This window comes from Trematomus bernacchii, unplaced genomic scaffold, assembly GCF_902827165.1.
Source record: "Trematomus bernacchii unplaced genomic scaffold, fTreBer1.1, whole genome shotgun sequence".
Lineage (NCBI taxonomy): Eukaryota > Metazoa > Chordata > Actinopteri > Perciformes > Nototheniidae > Trematomus > Trematomus bernacchii.
The window spans coordinates 2,962,538-2,985,587 of NW_022987654.1; the positions used below are offsets into that span (position 1 = coordinate 2,962,538).

The 23,050-nt window shown below is 41.0% G+C and overlaps 1 protein-coding gene across 7 annotated transcripts in view; it reads left to right on the forward strand.

The window, feature by feature from the left end:
- Nucleotides 1-18,429, forward strand: part of LOC117486485 (transforming acidic coiled-coil-containing protein 1-like) — a 31,028-nt gene extending 12,599 nt beyond the window's left edge. For 2 of the 7 annotated variants that reach the window (XM_034134943.1, XM_034134941.1), the window contains exons 2-13: nucleotides 5,796-5,905; nucleotides 8,779-11,359; nucleotides 12,237-12,300; nucleotides 12,854-13,064; nucleotides 13,671-13,735; nucleotides 14,562-14,693; nucleotides 14,786-14,862; nucleotides 14,986-15,029; nucleotides 16,253-16,416; nucleotides 16,506-16,612; nucleotides 16,721-16,841; nucleotides 18,146-18,211. In XM_034134943.1, coding sequence (XP_033990834.1) covers nucleotides 8,850-11,359; nucleotides 12,237-12,300; nucleotides 12,854-13,064; nucleotides 13,671-13,735; nucleotides 14,562-14,693; nucleotides 14,786-14,862; nucleotides 14,986-15,029; nucleotides 16,253-16,416; nucleotides 16,506-16,612; nucleotides 16,721-16,841; nucleotides 18,146-18,211 — 3,561 coding nt within the window. In that variant the 5' untranslated portion in view covers nucleotides 5,796-5,905; nucleotides 8,779-8,849. Of the gene's footprint in view, nucleotides 1-235; nucleotides 331-3,903; nucleotides 4,600-5,795; nucleotides 5,906-8,778; nucleotides 11,360-12,236; nucleotides 12,301-12,853; nucleotides 13,065-13,670; nucleotides 13,736-14,561; nucleotides 14,694-14,785; nucleotides 14,863-14,985; nucleotides 15,030-16,252; nucleotides 16,417-16,505; nucleotides 16,613-16,720; nucleotides 16,842-18,145 lie in introns of those variants that run through there. The other 5 variants (XM_034134942.1, XM_034134940.1, XM_034134944.1 and 2 more) reach the window with 5 other exon arrangements.
- Nucleotides 18,430-23,050: the final 4,621 nt, after the last annotated feature.

The window sequence follows — 23,050 nt, forward strand, 5'->3', positions numbered from 1 at the left end:
CCAAAACAATCCTTGGGGTCAAATAATTAGTGTCAATTTCTTTGAAAAGTTACTTGAGAATAGAATACGCACCACTAAAGCTCCAAATCAGCTGATGTCATATTAGGTAAAAGGTTGGTTTGTATTGGTGTTTATATATTGTTAATTAGGTATTTAAATTGATGATGTTTGTTGCAATCGGAATAGGTCAATGCCTTTTCAGCAATGTTTTTTGTCTTTTCTAGGTGCACTGTGCCAGTGTGCCTATGCAATTTCCCCACTAGATGTTGCTGCAGCACACTGATTCTGTTCAGCTCAGAGTGAAATCGTGTCTTTTCATGGCTTGATAAGGTACCGTAGTTGCTCATTTCTGACAGGATGTGGTCAATCTAAAGTCAAATCGAAACATGTTCAGCTAGTACCTTGCTGTTAGTTGATGACTGTTTGTCACTATCCATACTGTATATTAGAGAGCTGACACTTTAGTTTGCCTCTCACTTGTGTAAGGGCAAATCAGGACTACAAACATATGGTTATTGTTGCACACATTATCTCTATCAGTGGCCTTTGTTCCACTTATCCTTCCTCTTCCTCCTTTGATACTCAAAACACACAAAACAATTCTTCTAGTCACATTTGATCTGCTTCCTACTCTCTTGTGCCTACACTTATTTTAGGCTCCAAGGAGGGGCTATGTGTAAGGATGTTGCTCCACTATTGTCTTCTAAAAATGAGACACAGTTTCTATTTATGGCAAGTGTGTTTAATCTATGCTACTGAAGAAGACACAGAGTAAATATATCATGTTCTTATGTGCACATAGTATGTCTGCATTCTTTCAGACACTTGAGCTGTTAAGGGACAGGGCAGCTTTGTCAGGAAAATATTGTTACTAAATGTTAAGCCTGACATGGAGACTAAACAGAAATGTGTCATTAGTCACATTTGGACAGACGCGGGCAGATTTTGAGTTGTTGTGGCAACAGAGAAGAGGCCAGACTTGTTTTTCCTTCTGCTTTTAGTCACTTTCTGTTTTTTGTTAAAATAGGCTTTTGGGTTCCTCCCTCATTGTTTGAAATCTGAGCTCTTTCGTGTTGTGTTTTGATTTTGGTGGAGCTTCACTCCTAGTCAAGACGTCTGGTGGCTGTGGTGGTCTTTTATCTGGAAACATACACACAGCTGCCTCACGCTACTTACTGATGTGTATTGATGCCATTTTTAGACTAGAAAAAACAGACATAAAGCTGTCATCTGTGGGAACAATTGGTTTGTTTTGAAAGGATTGAAAAAGACGGAGGTGCTCACTTCAGGTTTTAAGTGTGTTCCTGAAAATAATGGCAATTAAAAGTTATGAGTTTATGTTAGATGGATGGTAATTTGAACCCTTAATGCAACAAGCAACCATTAAGAATAAGACAAGAACCTAAGTAAACAGAGTTTAATATCTTTCCCATTTCTATTTTGAAAAATAACATCCATAGAGCAGAAAACACACCACAATCGCACCTCCCATTCAAGGTTATTAATTTGCTGTATCTTTGTTTATTACTCAAATAAAACCTGAGTGTTGATCAAGGATTATAAACAAGGATGGCTCCTCATATGTGTTAAGACCGTATTCTTTGTTCTAATAGGCCTTATCGACTGAGGGTCTCCAATGTTGTTCAGTGAATTCAAAAATAGGACTGCTGCTTTTGTTAGCCAACATTTAACAGACAGGAAAGATAAACTATCCCCAGAATAAAGGCACACATTGATCATTGGACTCCAGTGATAATCTCTTTGTACTACTACCCCATCACTACCACTTTCACATGATCAATGAAGCAGGGATCGATGCTGCACCCCAGCCTCAAGCCCCGCCAGAAGCCAGATAGTAAATATGTTGGCAAATGACAAACTCCACCCTTTTGGTCCAATGTGGAAACTTTGAGTCTGACTGAGGCACGTGTGTGTGTCTCTGCTCCTCCATTGGAATTTGGGAGGAGTTTTAGCTGTTGTATTGCCAAACCAAACCTAAGAGAAGTTTCTGGAGAAGGAGTACAGTATTCTAAAACAATAAACAGAGGATGCCTTAGCATGTTATATGTAAAGGCTAACAAAACAAAACAGTAAGTATATCATACAGGTGGTCTTGAAAAAGCACACAAGCTGTGGGCATGTTGAAGTTATGTTGTGTGTTTCATTTTGCTTTGGAAATTAACATATCAAAATTGTTTGTAGACAGCACAATACAATTAAATTAAATAAGGCCACTAAAAATACAAATAATTAACTACCTTTAAATCATAACATAATATAAAGTGTGAAATAAACTAATGGGACAGATAATACATATAGTATTACAACTTAAGTGACACAAATATGTTGTTTTTTTAAAGACAGGTTAGAAGTAAAACATGTTACTGATTCTCTAAGAAGAAGTTCTTGTACTAGCATTCCTAACCACAAAAACAAAACGGGCACCATTAGTTTTGAGTTAGGGCTCAGTCAGATCTGAAACCGCACTTTGGCTCATCAGGGAGCAGCAATTCAGTAATAGGAGCCAGCTATCATTTGTTTTATAACTATAGGGGAGAGATTGTGCTGTGGCTAAACCTTGAAAACAGTGACTTAAATAATCATGACATTAGATATAAATATATGAATACACTTAAAGAGCTTTTCATAATATATGGAAGGAAGCATGATTAGAAAACAGTTATGACAAGAGAGGTCACTAATAAACAAGATGTATTACATTACATTGCATTTAGCTGACGCTTTTATCCAAAGCGACTTACAATAAGTGCATTCGACCAAGAAGATACAAACTTGAAGAAAACAGAATCCTATAAGTACATCAGGTTTCATAGAGCCAAAACATTTCAAGTGCTACTCAACTGGCTTTAGATAAGCCAGTCCTTTGTTAGTATATAAGTGCTTTGATAGTAATTCTATCGCTCGAAGTGGAGTCGAAATTTATTTTTAATTTAACTGGTTTTGAGACATCCAGGTCTTGGGTTTCTGATAGAAAAGAGATTAGGTGACATAGGTGGCTTTCAAAAGTTTGGGCAAAATAACTGAGTTTCATTCTTGTAACAATATAAACAAATGTTGTGTCCCAGTGAGAGCTAGTCGATAGAGAACAACAGGGGGACAAAGATGGAGCCCTGGGGAACACCACTGGTCAGTGGTGCCATAAAGAGCGCAACTCCTGAAAAAGTACAGTTTGACAAGAACATTTAATAATATCACATCACCATCATCAGCTGGTATTAATAGATCACGAGAAGCTGTGTTTCGGATTGAGACTATTTCCACAAGCTGTTTATCTTTGTGTGTGTCAAGGGCCTTTTAATCTACATGGAGAGTCCGTTGTTGATACTAATGAGTGGCTCTTGGGTTTTTGCAGTTAAGAGAACAGTCCTCTTGTGTTATTCTTCTTTGTCTTAAAAGCATTCAACAATGTTCAAGGTTCAAGGTTCTTTATTTTGTCATACGAACATAGCTACAGTGTAGTTATGCCGATGAAAATCTTAGGTCACAGGCTTCTCCAACAGTGCAACACAATAACACAGATAAACAGAAAAATATAGTGCAATGTGTGCTCGTGTCAAAAACAACAAAGGGTCTTTACGATCCCTTAATGAGTGCATTGAAGGCCCTCGATCCCTGTCTGTTATGTGGTCTGAACCGCAGACAAATTGAATCAGGTAGATCTCCTGGGGCTATAACAAAACTGGTTCCCCCGGTCATGCATGCCTGCCTGCAACTGGATGGGAGAAAACAGTTAACTGTTTAACAGCCTGGGGGAGCAGGGAAGGCTTAAGAACTAGCCCCACATTCCTACCCTCTCTATGGGCTATAAAACGTGGAGCCCCAACAGTCCAGCTCCTCCTCCACCTTCTGTGTTTGTTTTTTGACTCCCTCCTTTTGCTTCAGAGTGGTAGAGCGGACTGACAGGATCGTACCATTGTCCAACCACAGGGGAACTCATGTGGTTGAGTAACCGAAGCTGCATTCATGTTCAGAGCTTCAAGCTTCCTGCCTCCCCCGCTGTGTTTTTTATCGGTGGACCAGCCCGAGATGGAGGTTGGGAGGGGGTGCTCAGCAGAGGAGAGAGGGAGAACAGCATTTTGAAACCCAGCTGATCAGAGCTGTGGTATTCTGCCATCGAGGCAGAGGCAGGGGGAGCGTGACTGGAAGAAGATAAGAGAAGGCACCTGAAGAATTTATGATTTTAAGACGGAGGCTTTACAAATTGAAGAGGGGGAATATAAATGATTTTTCATTTCATTGGCATCTGCGAACTCATGTGAAGAGAGAACCTCTGTGGGAAGATGTGAGAGCCTTTGGCAGGGTGGAAATCTAAGGAGAAACACACAGAAAAGGGTTTACGTCAGGCCCTGGAAAACAGTTCAGGGAGTCCTTTGATTCGAGAGAGGGTTGAATAGCCCCCGTGGAAAGAGGAGTGATGTCTTGGCTGTCACCCGTGTCATGGGCCAAATGGACGTGGACGGCAGTGCGAGGGGGAGAGGGAGAGGAGGATGAAGAGGGGCATGAAGCCAGCGAAGAGAGGCAGCAACTTGGAGAGGAAGAGGAGGAGGAGGAGGAGGAGGAGAGATCTCAAAGCTACAGGCAAGTGTTGTGCTTCACACTGTCTGAACTGGAGGAGGGGGCATTTTCACATGTATGTCCATGTGTGTGTGTGCACCTGTCAGGTTGAGGAATCTCTGTTTTGTTGTTGTTTAAATGTCAGATGTCAGATATGTTATGTTGCCATGCAGCGCTGACACATTTCTGGTGTGGCTTTGGTTCATGCCATGTGTTTGAACTGAATGTTTTTCTTGCTGGCACTACATCCTCATTTCTGTGGCTGCACAGAAATATAACACACACTCCAGCAATGCAGCAAGGTACAGGTTTAGTTGAATGATGTAATCATTGCTCAGGAACATGACACATGGTCAAAGCATCACCCTATCCTGTCTCTTATCCTCGGGTCTGCTTTGATAACGTTATCTCTGCCTTTGTTCAAAGTAAATGTTTACCCCACTACTTTTTCTCCCACACTTTAGATATGTGATTGACCGGATAATCTATCACCACTCTAGCCTCAAATGCCACAATGTTTGTTTACTATCAGCAGTTATCTAACCAATAATGAACGCACTGTGATATGGCTTCCTGAAGTGATCTAATCAAAATTGAATGTTGCTGCTTTACAATGTTAAATCACGAGTAAAGTGTGTTGACGGCTGGATTCAGTTGCAATGTTCACATCTTATTTTAAAATTCATACATAAAGATCATTTGTAGGGTGCCGTCTCAAACAATAGTGCTATAGATTTGACAGGAAAGAGTGGTCTGCCCTATTTCCTCTTCCTCTTTATCTTATCTTAATCTTTGTCTACATTACTAGCATGAATCAAATAGTGCCGGGTGTTGCCGAAGCCCAATACAGCATCAAAGGAGAGAGTTAGGTGTAATATAGACAGATCTGGGACAGTAGAGACTTGTTAAGGTTCATCAAGGTTCAGCACCATCTTTGCTTCTCTGAATTGATAGTTCCCCCCTGTAAAAAGTATGAAAATAGAACAACCCTAGAAGGGAACATCTTGTACAATGTGAATGATTTGCTTTTGTCCTTACACTTGCACATATTGCACATCTCAATCCAGTGCTAATTAAGTAGAGTCTTTTAGAGTACATAGTGTTTATATTGAGATCACTACTCCTCAGTTATATAATGAATATTTTCTTTCCTACTGCTTTTTCATGTTTTGTAAAGTGCACGCTCTCTCTCTCTCTCTCTCTCTCTCTGGGTTCCACAGCTCTGACTCAGAGAGTCATTTTGAAACTCCTGAAGCATCATCTCCTGTCCACGCTCCTTCAACCTTCCCCGAAGAGCTGGAGAACAACAACACTGATGCAGACAAAACAGGTGGGGCAACTCCTGAGCAAAAGACACTGAGAAATCACGTTGCAGAAACACCCCCGGTAGCAGGCTGTTCTCATTAACATTAAACTAGTATTAAACAGTTTGAAAGAAATGTACTTTTGATATACATATTATAAACCCAGTGTCCCTCGTTGAAGTTGCCATGGTAACAGGAGTCTATGTTGAAGTCAGGAGTCCTTTTATGTTCCTGAATATTCAGACATCATTACATTTCATTTGGCTGACACTTTGATAGTCAACAAAAGGAAAATTGCTTTTTAAATGCATCAACTCCGTCATCTTTATATGATAAAATAATCATTTAAATAGCACATACTGGTTTAGATTAACTCCGCTTCTGTGCCTGAACTGTGCGAGGCGTATCAGGTTCACCACACCAGAGTAATTGGATACATATGCAGTCTGACTTTGTACCGAATGTACCTGCCTTCTGCATTTTACCTTTGATTGTACTTTATCGGCCTGTAAGTAAAGATACCATGACAAGTTATGGCAATATTAGATTTTCAGTCACAGTTTTTATGATGGCCTTCTCTTTATGCATTACAAACATACAAAATCAGCTTAAAGTACTGTATATTAGTTATTAACACTTTCAATAATCCTAACACACTGTAGCCCATCATAAATCGTTTTATAATAATTGATAAGGTTAGATATTATATACTTATTGACTCTTCTTTTGCAAGGACCATAGTGCATTATAATTCTTATACTTGTAGTACATCATAATCTTTCTATAATGCCTTAATGCATTGTTATTATATACTATATGCAATTTATTTAATGCATCATAAGTTTGTTTGATTATAGACATTGATTATAATCCATAATATTGTTACACAATTTTCAATGTGATGAATTGCAATGTTTTTATTAGCGGTAACTAAGGTGAGTAACACCTAAGCAGTGAAACATGTTTGGTATGTCAGAAGGTATGCACTCTGAGGTTTGGGTGTGATGATGGTGACAGCGCTGTCAATTGAATCACTAAGAGGAGGAGCCTGGAGCAGAGAGTGCACGGCCTCCGCTCTGGAATTCAACAGGTTCAACAAAAGCTTTGGTTCACCTCGTGTTGAATTGGTCACTGATAGGGGAGGGACTGAACTAAGATTGTTATCAGGCTGTTACTATCATGCAGCCCGCTTTTTAAGGAGGTTTTGAGGAGACCATGGCCGTTTCTCAATGTCGAGTATACCTGCTGCAGAGCCACTATTTCAAGTATACTACGTCATCGAGTGGCGCCGAATGCTGGGCATTTAACATGCATTTAAACAGTCCTTCGGCGCCACTCGATGACGTAGTATACTTGAAATAGTGTCTCTGCAGCAGGTTTACTCGACATTGAGAAACGGCCCATGTGTTGACGTGAGGCAGCATTGGTAGGAGTAAATCCTTCCTGTAAAATGGCTACAACAACATTTTCAAACGTGCACATTGTTCAGGTCAACCGTTGGGTAGCGAAGAGGGAGTTCACTTTTGTTTTAACCCACAAACATCCCTTCCTGCAGCTGTGAATGAGGAAGTTTGGCAGGCGGGAGTTGAAGTGCCTCTAGAAACTCCTTTAAATGTAAACATGCTAATGGCTATGTCTGTGTAAGCCCTTCCAAAGTCTCCATCGCTGCATCAGCATGAGTATATTGCATGGGGACTGTTGTTAAATACTTTAATACTTTTGTCAGGACCAAAAAGGCACGTAGTGGTAATAAACAAATGGATAATTAAGGGTTGTTTATAGTATGTCTCCTAAATAGAAAGAGGCATCTGTGGTGAAATGAATGATAAAATTACATTTGGCAATCCATTTGAATTCTATATATTTTTTTATATTTACTATTTGAGTACTATTTAAAATTGTTGTGATTTAAAAACAAAGTGCTTTAATTAATAATAATTATAAGTGTTTGACTGTAAATAACTATTAATCACAGGTGCAAAGTATTTTTTATTGAAAAAATTAAGTATGCATATGTATAAGGCGTGTGGCGCAGTGGGGAGGGTGTTGGTGTTCGGATCAGGGGAGCACAGGTTCAAACCCCACTGCAGTCAGCATGTCGTTGTGTCCCTGGGCAAGACACTTCACCCCAAATTGCTCCTGTGGGGATTGTCCACAGTATTGAGTATGTAAGTCGCTTTGGATAAAAGCATCTAACAAGTAACATGTAATGTATAACGCATGCAAAACCATAATTGACTTAAGCAAATTAGACCACATATTGCACTTTCCTGCAGCCAAGTGAGGTTTATTCCTGCTTCCACATGCTCCTCCCTTTATAAAAAAACAAGTGAGAGAACACCAAGGAGTCCTGTACTTTGCTATTGAATATTCATGTAGATTTGGATGATGAAATCTTTGTATGGGCATGTTGGACTGCAGGATTACTTTGAAAAGGACACTCTGCTAATGTGAGAGTTAGGTAGGAACACAGCAGACTGTGCTAGTCTCCTAGCAACATAATATTACATGAATATGGCGAGTATGACAGGCGTAGTGAAATATGTTGATGTGTCAAAGGGTTCCCTGGAGGCTATAATAACTCAACCCCCCACCCCCCCTCTGGCCCTGTTGTTGTCAACACAACTAAAAATAAATCATAGGTCTTTATTTTTTTTCTCTTTTTTGTTAATGCACTACTTGGTTTAAATATCATGGAGTTTCTAGTAGGACATCGCCATGGCAACAGCAGCAAAAGGAACAGTTAGCTGGCTAGGAACCAATCAGATGTCACTAACATCTGAGTTTAGATTTGATTGGAGAGATAATTATAGGCAAGAAATATGAATGCAATTTTGATATTGTGCATTTGAATATATATTTTTTTTAATTCTTTTTTTTCCTCAAATGTTTTCTTTAGATGTGGATCAGGAGGAGCAGCTGATAGTGACTGCTCCTGTGTTGGATCAGGATTTTTGGCTCAGCCACAACATGGGTCAGGATGAGCCTGTGGCGCCCATGGGTGACCCTCTGGAGGTAAACTTTGAGAGACTGCCCGCACGGCAACCAGATAATGTCCCAGAGGCCTTGGGCTCTGCCCCTGCACCATCATTAGTGAATGAAGAGCCTGAAGTGCCTGAATGCACAGCTGTATCCTCTGAGCCATTCCAAGTCCCGGCGCCTGTCCTAGTTGCAGCTACAGCTCTAGATCCAGCTCTAGATCCAGCTCTAGATCCAGCTTTAGATACAGCTTTAGATACAGCTCCTGCTCTGGATCCAGCTCCAGATCCAGCTTTAGATACAGCTCCTGCTCTGGATCCAGCTCCAGATCCAGCTTTAGATACAGCTCCTGCTCTGGATCCAGCTCTAGATCCAGCTTTAGATCCAGCTTTAGATACAGCTCCTGCTCTGGATCCAGCTTTAGATACAGCCCCTGCTCTGGATCCAGCGTTAGATACAGCTCCTGCTCTGGATCGAGCTTTAGATACAGCCCCTGCTCTGGATCCAGCTTTAGATACAGCTCCTGCTCTGGATCCAGCTTTAGATACAGCCCCTGCTCTGGATCCAGCGTTAGATACAGCCCCTGCTCTGGATCCAGCTTTAGATACAGCTTTAGATACAGCTCCTGCTCTGGATCCAGCTTTAGATACAGCTCCTGCTCTGGATCCAGCGTTAGATACAGCCCCTGCTCTGGATCCAGCTTTAGATACAGCCCCTGCTCTGGATCCAGCTTTAGATACAGCTCCTGCTCTGGATCCAGCGTTAGATACAGCTCCTGCTCTGGATCCAGCTTTAGATACAGCCCCTGCTCTGGATCCAGCGTTAGATACAGCTCCTGCTCTGGATCCAGCTTTAGATACAGCTTTAGATACAGCTCCTGCTCTGGATCCAGCTTTAGATACAGCTCCTGCTCTGGATCCAGCGTTAGATACAGCCCCTGCTCTGGATCCAGCTTTAGATACAGCCCCTGCTCTGGATCCAGCTTTAGATACAGCTCCTGCTCTGGATCCAGCGTTAGATACAGCCCCTGCTCTGGATCCAGCTTTAGATACAGCCCCTGCTCTGGATCCAGCTTTAGATACAGCCCCTGCTCTGGATCCAGCGTTAGATACAGCCCCTGCTCTGGATCCAGCGTTAGATACAGCCCCTGCTCTGGATCCAGCTTTAGATACAGCCCCAGCTCTAGATCCAGCGTTAGATACAGCTCCTGCTCTGGATCCAGCTTTAGATACAGCTCCTGCTCTGGATCCAGCTCTAAATCCAGCTTTAGATCGAGCTCTTGCTCTGGATCCAGCTCCAGCTCTAAATCCAGCTCCAGCTCTAGATCCAGTTCTAGATCCAGTTCTAGATCCAGCTCCAGCTCTAGATCCAGTTCTAACTCCAGCTCCAGCTCAATCTCCTGATCCTGCTCCTCTTCCTGCTCCTACCCCAGAACCAGAGCCATTCCATTGCATTGAGCAGAAACCTCTGGCTGACCCAGAACCACAGTGCAATGGCCTTGACCAGACAGAGCCCCCTCAAAAGACTAAACACAGGAAGTCTAAGCCTCCATCACTCGAGGTCAAGGCTTCAGTGGACGAACCTCCCCAAACATTTGAGGAACAGGAACTTCCTCTTCCCAAGGCCACTTACAAATTTGACCCTGACCAGTTGGATGACGGCTTTAACCCTTTCACCTGCGGCGGATCCAAAATCCAGAACTCTCCCCCACCGTTTGGTTCCAGCTCTTTTCCCAGACTAGAGCCAATCGGTTGCTCTTTGCCAGCATGTGAGGACAGCGCAGCCCCTCCAGTAGAAGCTGAGTTGTCATTGTCGTCGTCGTCAGAGGCAAAGTCCGTAATGCTCGAGTTTGGTTTGGACGAGGGGACAGTCACCAAGCCACCTCCGAGGAAATTAGGTGGTAAAAAGAAACTGGCAGCTAAGAAGAAGGCCAAAGCGTCAGAGGCTTCATCTAAACCAGCACCAGAACCCATTATCACAGAACCAGTTTCTAAACCAGCACCAGAACCAGTTTCTAAACAAGCACCAGAACCCATTATCACAGAACCAGTTTCTAAACCAGCACCAGTACCCATTATCACAGAACCAGTTTCTCAAACAGTGTCAGAACCGGTTTTTGATCCTCTTCCAGAAACTGCTTTGCCAGTTTCAGACTCAACTGCAACTCTTAACGTAGACGATATTCCTATGCCTAAATCAGGAGCCTATAACTTTGATCCCAATCAGTGGGACGACCCCAACTTCAATCCGTTTGGTAGCAACAGCACAGCGAGCAGCACTCCAGTGCTCCCTAAGAGCTCCTACAGTTTTGATCCAGACAATTTTGACGACTCTGTGGACCCTTTTAAATCCTCCAAAAATACTACCAACGAGGACTCGTCCAGCAGTGCCCCTCAGCCGGAGAAAAAAGTGAAAGACGTGGGCAAACCTAAAGTAGTGAAACCGGCGGGAGAGAAGAAAGCCAGGCAGATTCCCAAGAAAGAAAAAGAGAGGGCAATCGAGTAAGTCTAAAGGAGAACAAAACCTTTTCTATTTTACTCCAAGAGTTTGCCATTTTGAGGCTGTAACATTATAAACAATAATAAAAGGTGATACTCTGTCATATGAGGTTTAGATCAACTCCACTACGTTTTTTCTTAGGCTGGATGTGTTGGCAGCTAATTTTTGCTTTGAACTAACGCTAAGCACTTAACACTGCATACTGGCCATTGATGCAATTCCCAAACAGGATATATATAGGCCTTCAGAAGTGTTTATAGCTGCAATGCTAATTTAAACTTTTCCAGGTCTGTGGGCATCTTGGGTTTTGCTTAATGTTTCAACTATCTAACATGCCGATCAACGCCTTAAGCCACTCACACGCTCTCCTTTGTCTCTTCCCCCTGATCCATTCCCTAAATCAATATCCCCTTCATCTTTCATCCTTCCTCCTCTTGTCTGTTACGCAACCCCCCCGACCTCTGCTTTCGTCCACCTCTATTAGCCCGGGGACATCTGAGCAAGTCAAGTTTCTCTGTTTTCTGTTGTAAGTACTCTTACTATCTAAGCTCTCTTTACTGCATGCTGGCTTGCCATGTTACTCTCATCTTGGCATGTGCTGAGCTGTTGGAGGAGCATTTAAGAGAAATAATCATTGCTTGCACCTCAACTCACAAGGCCATACATCATCAAGTTAATGTGTCCCGTCTTGTGATCCCTCCAGAAGTTTGGCAGCGCTAGTATAATTATAGTCTATCTAGCTTATTTTTGGACCATCTATTAATATGCATTAAAATGCTTGCAGCTATATGGTTGTAGAAACAGTTGTTATATTCTTATGAATCCTTACTTTTGTTCTATATATTCTGAATCTTGAATCATGCTGTTTTTGTTTTGTAGGAACTCCTGTAAAGTGCAGAAATATGATGAGAGCCAGTCCTTGGTGCTTGAAGTGTGCGATCAGGTAACGGTAGCTTTTTTATCTGAAATGTTACACCTTACTGCAGTGACACTGCATTTCCCATTATTCAGCAGCGGTCTAACCTCTCGGCCGAACTTTTACACACACACACACACACACACACACACACACACACACACACACACACACACACACACACACACACACACACACACACACACACACACACACACACACACACACACACACACACACACACACACACACACACACACACACACACACACACACACACACAACACACCACACACACCCACACACACCACACACACACCACACACACACACACTTTGATTGAAGCTGACATGAGCACCAGCAGCGGCTCCAGGTCTGTAGTGCAGCAGATATACTCAAGACATTGTGTATATACTACACTTCCTCTCCATAGTCCGTCCATTTCATATTTGATACATTTAATAAACCTTTTTTTTTAGAGAAGTACAAAAAGAGTATAAGGTTGTTGTTTTTTTAATTGATATTTGATATGGAAGTATGACACAAGGCTCCTATCTGTCTCCCTGATCTCCAGGGGGAGGAGGAGGAGGAGGAGGAGGAGGTGGTGGCCTCGACCCCAGAGATCACTCAGCGAGTTCATCACGCCACTGATGAGGAGAAGCTCGCCTGCACCGGCATGTTGAGCCAGACAGCAGACATCCAGGAGGAGAGAGGAGAACCCCAGTGCAACAAAGCACCTCCGAAAAAACAGACAGTCGATAAATCAATCGATGATATATGTCTTAAGGATGGTATGTTTCAAACTCTCCACTGGGTGCTCATTTAAAAATAGACAAAGTTGGCAGTGATAAGTATTTTATGAAGCATGCAATATATAAAAAAAACAGTGTATGAATGAGGCATGGTGTTAAAGAGGCAGGCATGCCCAGAGAGGTGCCAGTTCCAACACCAGCATGAATTGGAAACTGTCAACAAGCAAAGGGATAACGTTTCATGATTTTCTCAGCAACTTCTGTTTGGAGTATAGATAGAGTATGTATAAATTACAAAGCCCTAAGAATGTATCAAACTTTAGGCAGGAATTAAATGGAGAATTCACACTCACAACCCAGGCCTGAATGTAAGAAAGTAAGACGTGTTACACTGTGAATATCTCCCATAGTTGTGTATTAGAATTGGTCTGCATCAGTGGTGCAAGAATCACACTATATTTTAACCATGGAAACAACACAATCTCATGAAAACTAGACAAATACTGCCATATTTTTCTAAGATGAAGTGACATTGAGCACAGTAATATGCTACTGTGTGGATTATAACTTAGTATAACTCAGATATGGGGTTTTTCAACATAAAAAAGTTGCCATTTATCTTTAAATGTTTTTTTTTCCTCAAAGATCCTGAGACAAAGATTACAGATCACCCAGAGGAGAAGGAAATCTGCAGTCTGAAAAGTGATATAGTAAGTAGTAGTAGTTTGGGTACCTCAGTATGAATATTTAAAGATGACCGCAAAACTGTTCTTTATTTCAATTGGTAAGAAGATAGTTCAGCCATTAACGGACTGTTTTCAGGGTTCTTACGGTCATTAAAAACCTGGAAAAGTCATGGAAATTCAAAATGCTAATTCCAGGCCCTGGAAAAGTTATGGAAAACAATATTTTTCCCAAAGTTTTGGAAAAGTAACTAAAGTTGCATCAAATATAATTTATATTTTATCCATCTAATAAATACTGTATCGTATAGTACTGAAACGTAAAATGGCATTTAACTGACGAGGTATTTTGCTGGTGAGAGATTTTAGTTGCTTTAGCGTGTAGAAGCTAGTAAGCCTACTATTTGATTTGTTTTAGATAGGCACAACATGTTTCATATGCAGACCTTATTTTCCTGTTCCATGTTAAAATAAACAATTTTCGGTGGTACCGCTGAGAAAGAGTAATTTTTTTGGTCATGGAAAATTCAGTAAAGGTCATGGAGAAGTCATTGAAAATCATTGGTGAAAAAGTGTATGAACCCTGTGTTTTGCTTTCTCACGCTCCAATATCAATTTTTTGATGTAAACGTTTTTCCTCACGCAATATTTGTCTAAGATGAGCACGCTTTAGGTTTTTACAAATGTTTGATTAATAAAATCAACACCCCTGAGAACTGTTTTCTTGCATCGCTCTTTGCACAGACATCATGTGATCTAATAAGAACAGTAGAAACAGCAGAAGTAGCATGATCGTGGATGTTATTTTGTCAGATCTTGGACTTAAACAGTATGTTCTCTGCATGTTCCACAGAGTGAGATGTCCATGAAGCTTTCCACAAAGATGGCCAGCAGTGAGGGCTCAGACGCTGCCGCCCTGTCCCAGGACCACATCTTTCTGAGTGAGATGGACAAGGCCGCAGTGCTCACCCTGATCAGAGAGGAGGTATGTCACAGCAAGTTTCTCTCCATAAAGAGCATCTGCAGATTGATTTATTTCTGAATATTTGTTTTCTTCATGTCCTGTCGTCCAATTAGATCATCACTAAGGAGATTGAGGTCAATGAGTGGAAGAAGAAGTATGAGGACAGCAGATTGGAGGTTTTGGAGATGAGGTATGGAACTGTTTCCCTAGATGTTTGCTTCATTTGAAAGTACAACTGCAAAGAAACCTGTCTTAATACATTGAAAAAAACAACATTGATAATTTGTGAACATTCTGTTTTTCTACTTGACAGGAACATAGTTGCAGAGTATGAGAAAACAGTTGCACAGATGATTGGTGAGTGGCTGCCCCCTGGTGGTGGTATATGTTGTTTTTGTTTAATGTCTTCTGGCTTCAGAATGCCTGGCTTACTGTATAGACAAGAGCAGGGCTATTCAATTAGTTTGGAATGGGGCCGGTTGATGAAAATGATCCAAAGCAAGGGGCCGGGAAAAAGATGGCTTGAAATATGAGCAATCATATTAAGAGCTTCAGATACAGTAAATACTACAACAGCATAGTGGAGTGCATATATTGTGTTTAATTAAATCAAACAACATAGCCCCAAGGCCTTTCTAGATCTAAATGGCAAGTTCAGAACTCAGTAGGCCTACATGTGAAGCTAATTTAACCATCAACATCATTTCATTTGATTTAATTTAGGTGAAATGATCTAATCATTCACGCAGAGATGCAATCAATGACAGTTGTCACTACAGTAGCTAGTAGGTGGGTTCGAAACCCGAGCCCGCCGAAGTTTTCAGGCAATGTCTTCCCCTCTATCTCTCAATGTAACACCCTCTCTGGAATAAAGGCACTCTGACCCAAAAGAAAATATTACTTACTTAACATTATACTCAAAGGGCCAGTAAATATCACCTCGGGGCCGGATTTGGCCTGCGGGCCGCCAATTGAATAACCCTGGACTATAGAGTAAGTAGTTTGTGGTTTTCATGACAACCCCCCAAGCATTGTGTCATTAGAAAACATGACTAAAATGCGGGTTCTTCCAGTTAAAATAAGAGAATAAAACCCTCAGCTAAGATTGTAAGATTGCATGAAATAATTGGATTGACTTTACTTGAATTTAATAAAACCATTATATTTGTTGCTGATCTCCTAGAATAATAAATAATAATGACTTCATTTGTAATGATCATTTCAAAACAAAGACAAAAAAAGCAAGGGAGAAAACAAAAACATAGTCCACATATAGAAATAACAAATACAACAGCAGTAGTAAAAGCCTGTGCAAAAGAACCACTTGTAAACTTATAAACTCAAATAAAATGATAAAAGATACACAGATTTAAAATGGAAAAATATCCAAACTGTAGAAGTGAGTGTTGAAAGATGAGTTAAAGAGATCAGGGGGTTTCTGTAGTCTAAGTTCCTCAGGTCAGCTGTGCTAAAGGTTAGGAGCCCTGAAAGCAAACACTGCCAACCTTTGTCTTCAGCCTTTAAGATTTCTTCCACATCTTACCCTTTAAATCTTTTGCTCCATCCTCTGTATGTTGCAGAGGACGAGCAGAACCAGAAGACTCTGTCCTGCAGTAAGTCTGTCAGACAGTTGACCTTGGAGAGGGACCAGGCAATAGCCGACCTCAACTCTGTGGAGCGCTCCTTCGCTGACCTCTTCAGGAGGTACGAGAACATGAAGGGGGTCCTGGAGGGCTTTAAGAAGGTCAGTAGAGCTTCAGTAATAAAACGCTATTAAATCTGCTGCCACGTAATAGCCGGATCACTTCATATTCTCTTCATTAATCCGTCCAGAATGAGGAGGTGCTGAAGAGGTGTGCGCAGGACTACCTGATGCGGATCAAGCAGGAGGAGCAGCGATACCAAACCCTCAAGGTGCACGCTGAGGAGAAACTGGACAAGTAAGCTTCCATGTCACTCAATCACCGGGCACGTTCTTCATCTTGCAAATCAAGACCAGACTCTTGATTTGACGGCCTCCTTTGTCTCCTTCACTTCCTCTCTAACAGGGCTAACGAGGACATAGCACAGGTACGTGCCAAGGCCAACGCTGAGGGTGTGGCACTGGGCGCCAGCCTGAGGATGGAGCAGATGAAGGCGGATTCACTAGAAAGAGCCGTCCTTCAAAAGGTAGGACGACTGCAATCTGATTAAAATGGATTCTCTGTGTTAACCTGTGTGAGTGCAGGGCATGGCGTCCTGAACAAACACTCTAGATGATTGAGGTGAAAACCCTTTACCTGGGAGAGTCATCAGTCGATGTGTTTGGCTTTTACTTTCAAGTCAGAAGACTGGTCGAGTCTGCCAACGATTTGTTCAAACATGAGTGTAATATTGGCAAAAATATTCGTGTTATGTAGAAATGATTACTATAAAAATAAGTTGAGATTGTATTAGGGCTGCTCAATTAATCGTATTTTAATCGCAATAACGATTTTGGCTTGCAACGATTATGAAAACAACATAATCGAAATAAAATTATTATTTATTTTATTTGTATTTATTAATTTAAAAAAATATATATATTTAATATTCTTTTTTAATTGGTTTTTCAGTTGAATTATACTTAAAGTTCAGGGTAATCAACTGTTAAAAACATACTGTTCAAATTCTTTTTTTTCAATAAATAAATGGATGATAAATGGATAATCGTTTTTAATAATCGTGATATCAGTTATTGACCCAAATAATCGAGATTATGATTTTTGCCATAATCGAGCAGCCCTAGATTGTATGTGGTCTTTATGTCACCCTTCGTGGGATTACAGCACTATTTCCCAATGTTAAGTTCATCTTTTTCACAAAACCTGTTTCACATCCGTTCCCCTTTTCGTAATGTCTGTTTTTGTTTTTAAGTTTAGTGAAAATGATCATTTGTCTTCCCCTCAGCTCTTTACTTGTTTTGCACCAAGAGGAACTTTGTTTTTTTTTGCTTTGGAAAAGTATCGTTTGGTGCAATAACAGATCACATGTTATAGCGAAATCCCACCCCTGTGGCTCGCAATGTTAAAATGTAAATGATGGTGTTAAATACGGTGATTTCATAAGTGCTTCAATTACAGCGATCTGTAAAAAATCACTGTAAGTAGTTCATTGTGTGCAGGCATTCAGCACAGAGTTATAAATGCATGTCTGCCAACACACTGGCATGGCTTCCAACACTAGGGGGCAGTGTTTACTAACACCAGCCTCTGGGGAAGTTAAAGGAGAGCCCTAACAAATGCAACAATTACTGCATTTACAGTTAGTATTAAACACAGAACGACTGATTAATCCTCTTCAAATGTTGCACATCGAGTCTTAGGGGAGCTATTGAAAAAAACATGTTCTCTCTACATTTAAACCTTTTCATCTTTGCAGAATTGTGTTTCTGAGCTGACATTTAAGCTTTGCCACTCATTTGTAAACATCCTTTCTTTTTCTGTCTCTCACAGAATCAAGAGATTGAGGAGCTCACTAAGATCTGCGACGAACTGATCGCCAAACTGGGACCAGATTAAGTGGCCTTAACTCAAACTCTCACTGCAACATTCATGTAAATACTGTACATGATCACACATAAGCACACTTTTCTTTTTTCCTGCTCATATGTATTTGAAAAATACATTTGAAATCCAGAACGCTTGCTCTTTTCAAACTAGAATATGAAACCAGAGCAATAATCTTTCATAGTGTTAATCATGTCATCGCAGTGGAAGAAGCACAAAGTCAATATGAGGTGAATTTAATTATTCCTAAAGAGATTTTTTTATATTTGGTGAAAGATTTACAGTAAAGGCTTGTTTTATTCTTCAAGCATTCAACAGGTTTTTGACTGTTCGTGTTTTTAAATGTATTTGCATTTGTTCTTTTACAAAGAATTTCCATTAACGTTTGAAACAGCACACTACATACAAATCTGTAGGAAACTAAGGATAATACATATGGGGACACAGCACAGATGAATTTTAGCACAGTGTGTCCTTAATGTATTGATGATTGATTGATTAATTGATTGATGATACAGCTTTCAGAAAAGACACATCTCTCTATTGAGAGCCTAAACTGATCTTATGGCGCTTTTCCACTGCAGGACCTAGCACAGCTTAGTACGGTATGGTTAGGCCAGGCTCACTTTATGCTGCATTTCCATTACAGTTTACCAACTGGGGTAAGTAAGTAAGTAAAACTTTATTTATATAGCACCCTTCTCAACACGAATGTACAAAGTGCTTTACAGTACAGTACACAATTCACAGTACAACTAAAATGTAGAATAAAAGGCATAAAAAGGCATAAAACAACAGCAGGTAATACATAGGATAAAACATACGATAGAACACCAATAACAGACAGCTACTAACTCACCTCCTCCGACGCCCCAAAGGCCTGTCGGAAGAGGTGGGTCTTTAACTGCCCCTTAAAAATCTCTATTGAGGCAGAGGTTTTTATTTTCTGGGGGAGTTTGTTCCATAGCCTTGGGGCCACCACCTCAAAGGCACGGTCCCCCTTAGTTTTTAGCCTGGTTCGGAGCACCCTTCGGAGGCCTTGCTCAGAGGACCTCAGGGCCCGGGTTGTGCTATGAGGGAGGATCAGGTCATTGATGTAGGCTGGGGCTTGGCCATGGACAGCTCTATAAGTGAAAACCAATACCTTGAATTGGGTTCTGAGATGGACAGGGAGCCAGTGCAGTGCAGGGCAGAAAGAATCGGAGTGATGTGGCATGTTTTTTTGGACCGAGTGAGCAATCTGGCTGCAGCATTTTGGACCTGTTGTAACCGGTTTATTGATGTTTTGTTGAGGCAGGAGAACAGAGCAGTAATCAAGCCGGGATGAAATAAAGGCATGGATAGCCATCTCCATTTCTGCATTTGATAGAACCCCCCTGAGCTTGGCAATGTTTCTGAGATGGAAAAAACAGGTACGGGTCAGAAGTTTGAAGTGTTTGTCTAGTAGCATAGACTGATCGGAAGTTACACCAAGGTTTTTTATGTTTGCCCTTATGTTACCACTGAATGAACCCAGGTGGCTTGCTACCTTAGAGGCGATGTTATCAGCCGCTAAGATCAAGACTTCCGTTTTCGATGCATTGAGCTGTAGGAAGTTGCTTGACATCCACTCCTCAATTGCAGACGGACTTGTGATGAGGGTGTTTCCATTTTCCATTTTGACGGGTTTGAAAGAGAAATATATTTGGATATCATCTGCATAACAGTGATATGAGACACCCTTGAATTGGCTAATTAAGCGGCCCAATGGGGGCATGTACAGGGCAAAAAGAAGGGGGGCTAAAACAACTATAACTATAGTAACGCAGTGTAGGCGGGGCGATCAGCTGTTCGGCGGGCGGAGCGACGCTGCGTAAAACTGCCGTGACGTCATCTTCAATGCGAACCACAAAACCAAAACATCAGCCGTTAGCTGTTAGCACTCATATCTGTTCAGAAACTAGACAAAAGTTAAACAAGTACAAACCACAGACTGTCTGTGTCATGGCGAACACAGTCGCTGGTTTATTTATGTCTGTAGGCCGTTGTTGTGAGTGTGGACGGAGCATATACAACGTTAGCTTAGCCTGATCGATCCGATCTCCATTCAGAAAACACGCATTTTAAAAGGTTTTTCGTCTGCCGTCTTGTCTGCAGACCGGTATCAGTATGTTGTCACTTCGGCGTCATTTTGAAACGTGTATTACAATTAAATCACGGTAAAATATGTTTATTTTGTTGTAGTTGTAGCCCCCTTGCCAGCAATTCTCTCTGACCATTCAGCAGTCGAGAGTGTTTACGTCACTAGTTTAGCATACTCGGTTGTTGGCCCGGTAAGAACCTCGATTTTGGAGGGCCAGAAAAAAGGTGAAAAATTTGCCCTGAGCCGGAACTACCCCTAGTGGAAAAGCAAAAAACAACGGCCTGCTTAAACCGTGCTACGTGCTGCAGTGGAAAAGCGCCATTAGTTTCCTGACCCCTTAGATCTTTTTTGCTACCAATTTGTTTTGGTTATCTACTTTCATCAGCAAACAAACTGTACTATCACTCATACTTCATCCTTAGTTGCCAAGGAGTTCATTTGTTCAGTATTTTACACAGTTAGATATACAATGTGTGATAAAAAACCTCAGTTATGCAGAGTTTGAAGTAAAGTCGACATCATGTACATTAAGCCTACCATACTTCTCTGGGATTGAATATATATAGAGCACTTAAGATAATCTTTAATTGTGTTGTATAATATTGAATTATTTTGATGATAGTTTGGCAATGATGGGTGGAAATTAAAGTTTAGTTTAAACCTTAAGAGGTGAAACCTTTTCTTTTATAATACTGTAACGCTTAACCATGTGCACTGCCATGTTCATTTTCTTGCTCTGCATTTGAATGAAGTTACACATTTTGTTGTTGCCATGTAGATATCTTTGGACTGTATTCATATTTTATGTGTGAGCCCAAACTTTGCTGGTGTGCCTTTACTTTAACTTTTTTGTGAAAAATAACAGAATGCGTTTTCTTGGTTCATTTATGCGGTGGTTTCCAAACTGTTGTCTAAGTGTACTGTATAGTATGTATATTTTATGATCAAAACACCCTGAACAACAGTACTGGTTTTGCAGTAAAAGGGGAAGGTGTGTGTATTTTTGGTCAGGTGTGTTTCAGCCTTGTTCACGTCAGCACAATCAATTGCCAATGTCCTTGTGAAATGACTTTCAGTGTGACTCTGTGTCCTATTGTAGTGGTGTCACATTAGTCTAAGGGTGCGTTTTAATGCAAGTCCATTGTTACAGTACAATATATGTATATTTTATACTTTAAGAAAAGAATATTGTTCCTAATATTTGTAAAATTGAAGAATTAAGTATACCCAGATTGTATGTTATTTGCTATATTTTGTGCATTCCTGAATAAATGTTTAAGATTTCATATATTTCCTCCTTTGCCTGAATTCTTGAGTCCAGCATGACTGCAGTGATGAGCAGAAACAAAGAGCATTTGGCCATTGTTTATTCCCACAGGGAACCAAGAAAACAGTTTTCCTGCTCTCACAGCCAATGTCCTGTTGCTTTTTACAAACATGTCATTAGTGGCATTTTGAGTCAAAACACTTCCGTCCAATTCAACAACTATGACAATATAGACATAAACGTATGAACAAAACAGTCTATTTCAAGTAATGTGGCGTGGTCCACAACAGTGTTGCCAGGGATTCTATTATTTAACCATTTCAATTTATAGTCAACATATTTTGGATTTACAGAAAAACAACAAACTCTCCCCTTCTTGGTTCAGTTAACTTTAAAGTAGACCACGTTTACTGCAGTAGCGGCTGAATGCTGGTATTCTTTACCTTTCTGTCCACACCAGGTAACATAATGATGTTTACTCAGACAAAACAAGTGGTCATCCTCATTAAATCCCAATTGCTTTAACACTTGCTTTAACTTCCTTTGTTTAAACACGTTCACGAAGCCAAACATGTCTGAAGAAGGGTAAGTTGCCAAATGTGGCTGGCAGGTTTTTATTGTTGTAGCCACTTGGTGCCACTAGATGCATTACACACTAACTTCTCATGTTAGAAAGATATTAAGGGATTTGAACTTGACAGATACAATTGTTGTTAAAACACAAACTACATCTCTTAACAAACTTTGTAAGGTATGCAACGATCAACAACCTTTTTTTTAATATAAAAAAAAGCCGATATGAGCTGGACAATTAGCATAGAAGAGAGGGAAGAAAGAAAAAAAAACTTGCCTTTGAAATGTCACAAGAGTGTATTGCTTTTCTTTAAAGGTCCCATGTCATGCTTTTCCGGTTATTACCCGTCCCCTTGTGTGTTATGTAGCTTTGTATGCATGTAAACGGTCTGCAAAGTCACAAACCCTCAAAGTACAACCTGTAGCGAGTAAAACTCTAACACAGAAAATACCTGTGTATGCTGCCCCAGAACGCCTCGTTGGAGATTTTTCTTTTTCCATTTTTTTCTTCCTGGGTATAGTGACGTAACGATACCCAGGTCCAAATGGACCAATCCACGGAGCTCCTCACACACACACACTCACTCAGCCTTATCTTTTCTCAGCCGTGGTATTCCATGGAGCTTCGCCGGCACACACACTCACTCAGCCTTATCTTTTCTCAGCCACGGCTCCGCGGATCTCCGCACACAGCCAGACCACACGCAGCATTCTCATCTGTTTGTCATTACTGGTGTCATTTTCTGGTTGCTAACAAACGCCATTGTAACACATAATCACTGATGTTCAGCTGTAACGGTGGTTCACTAATCAGAACAGAGTGGGCGAGTTGACCAATCAGAGCACAGTGGGCTCATAGGGAGGGGGGGGGGGCAGGAGCTCCAACAAG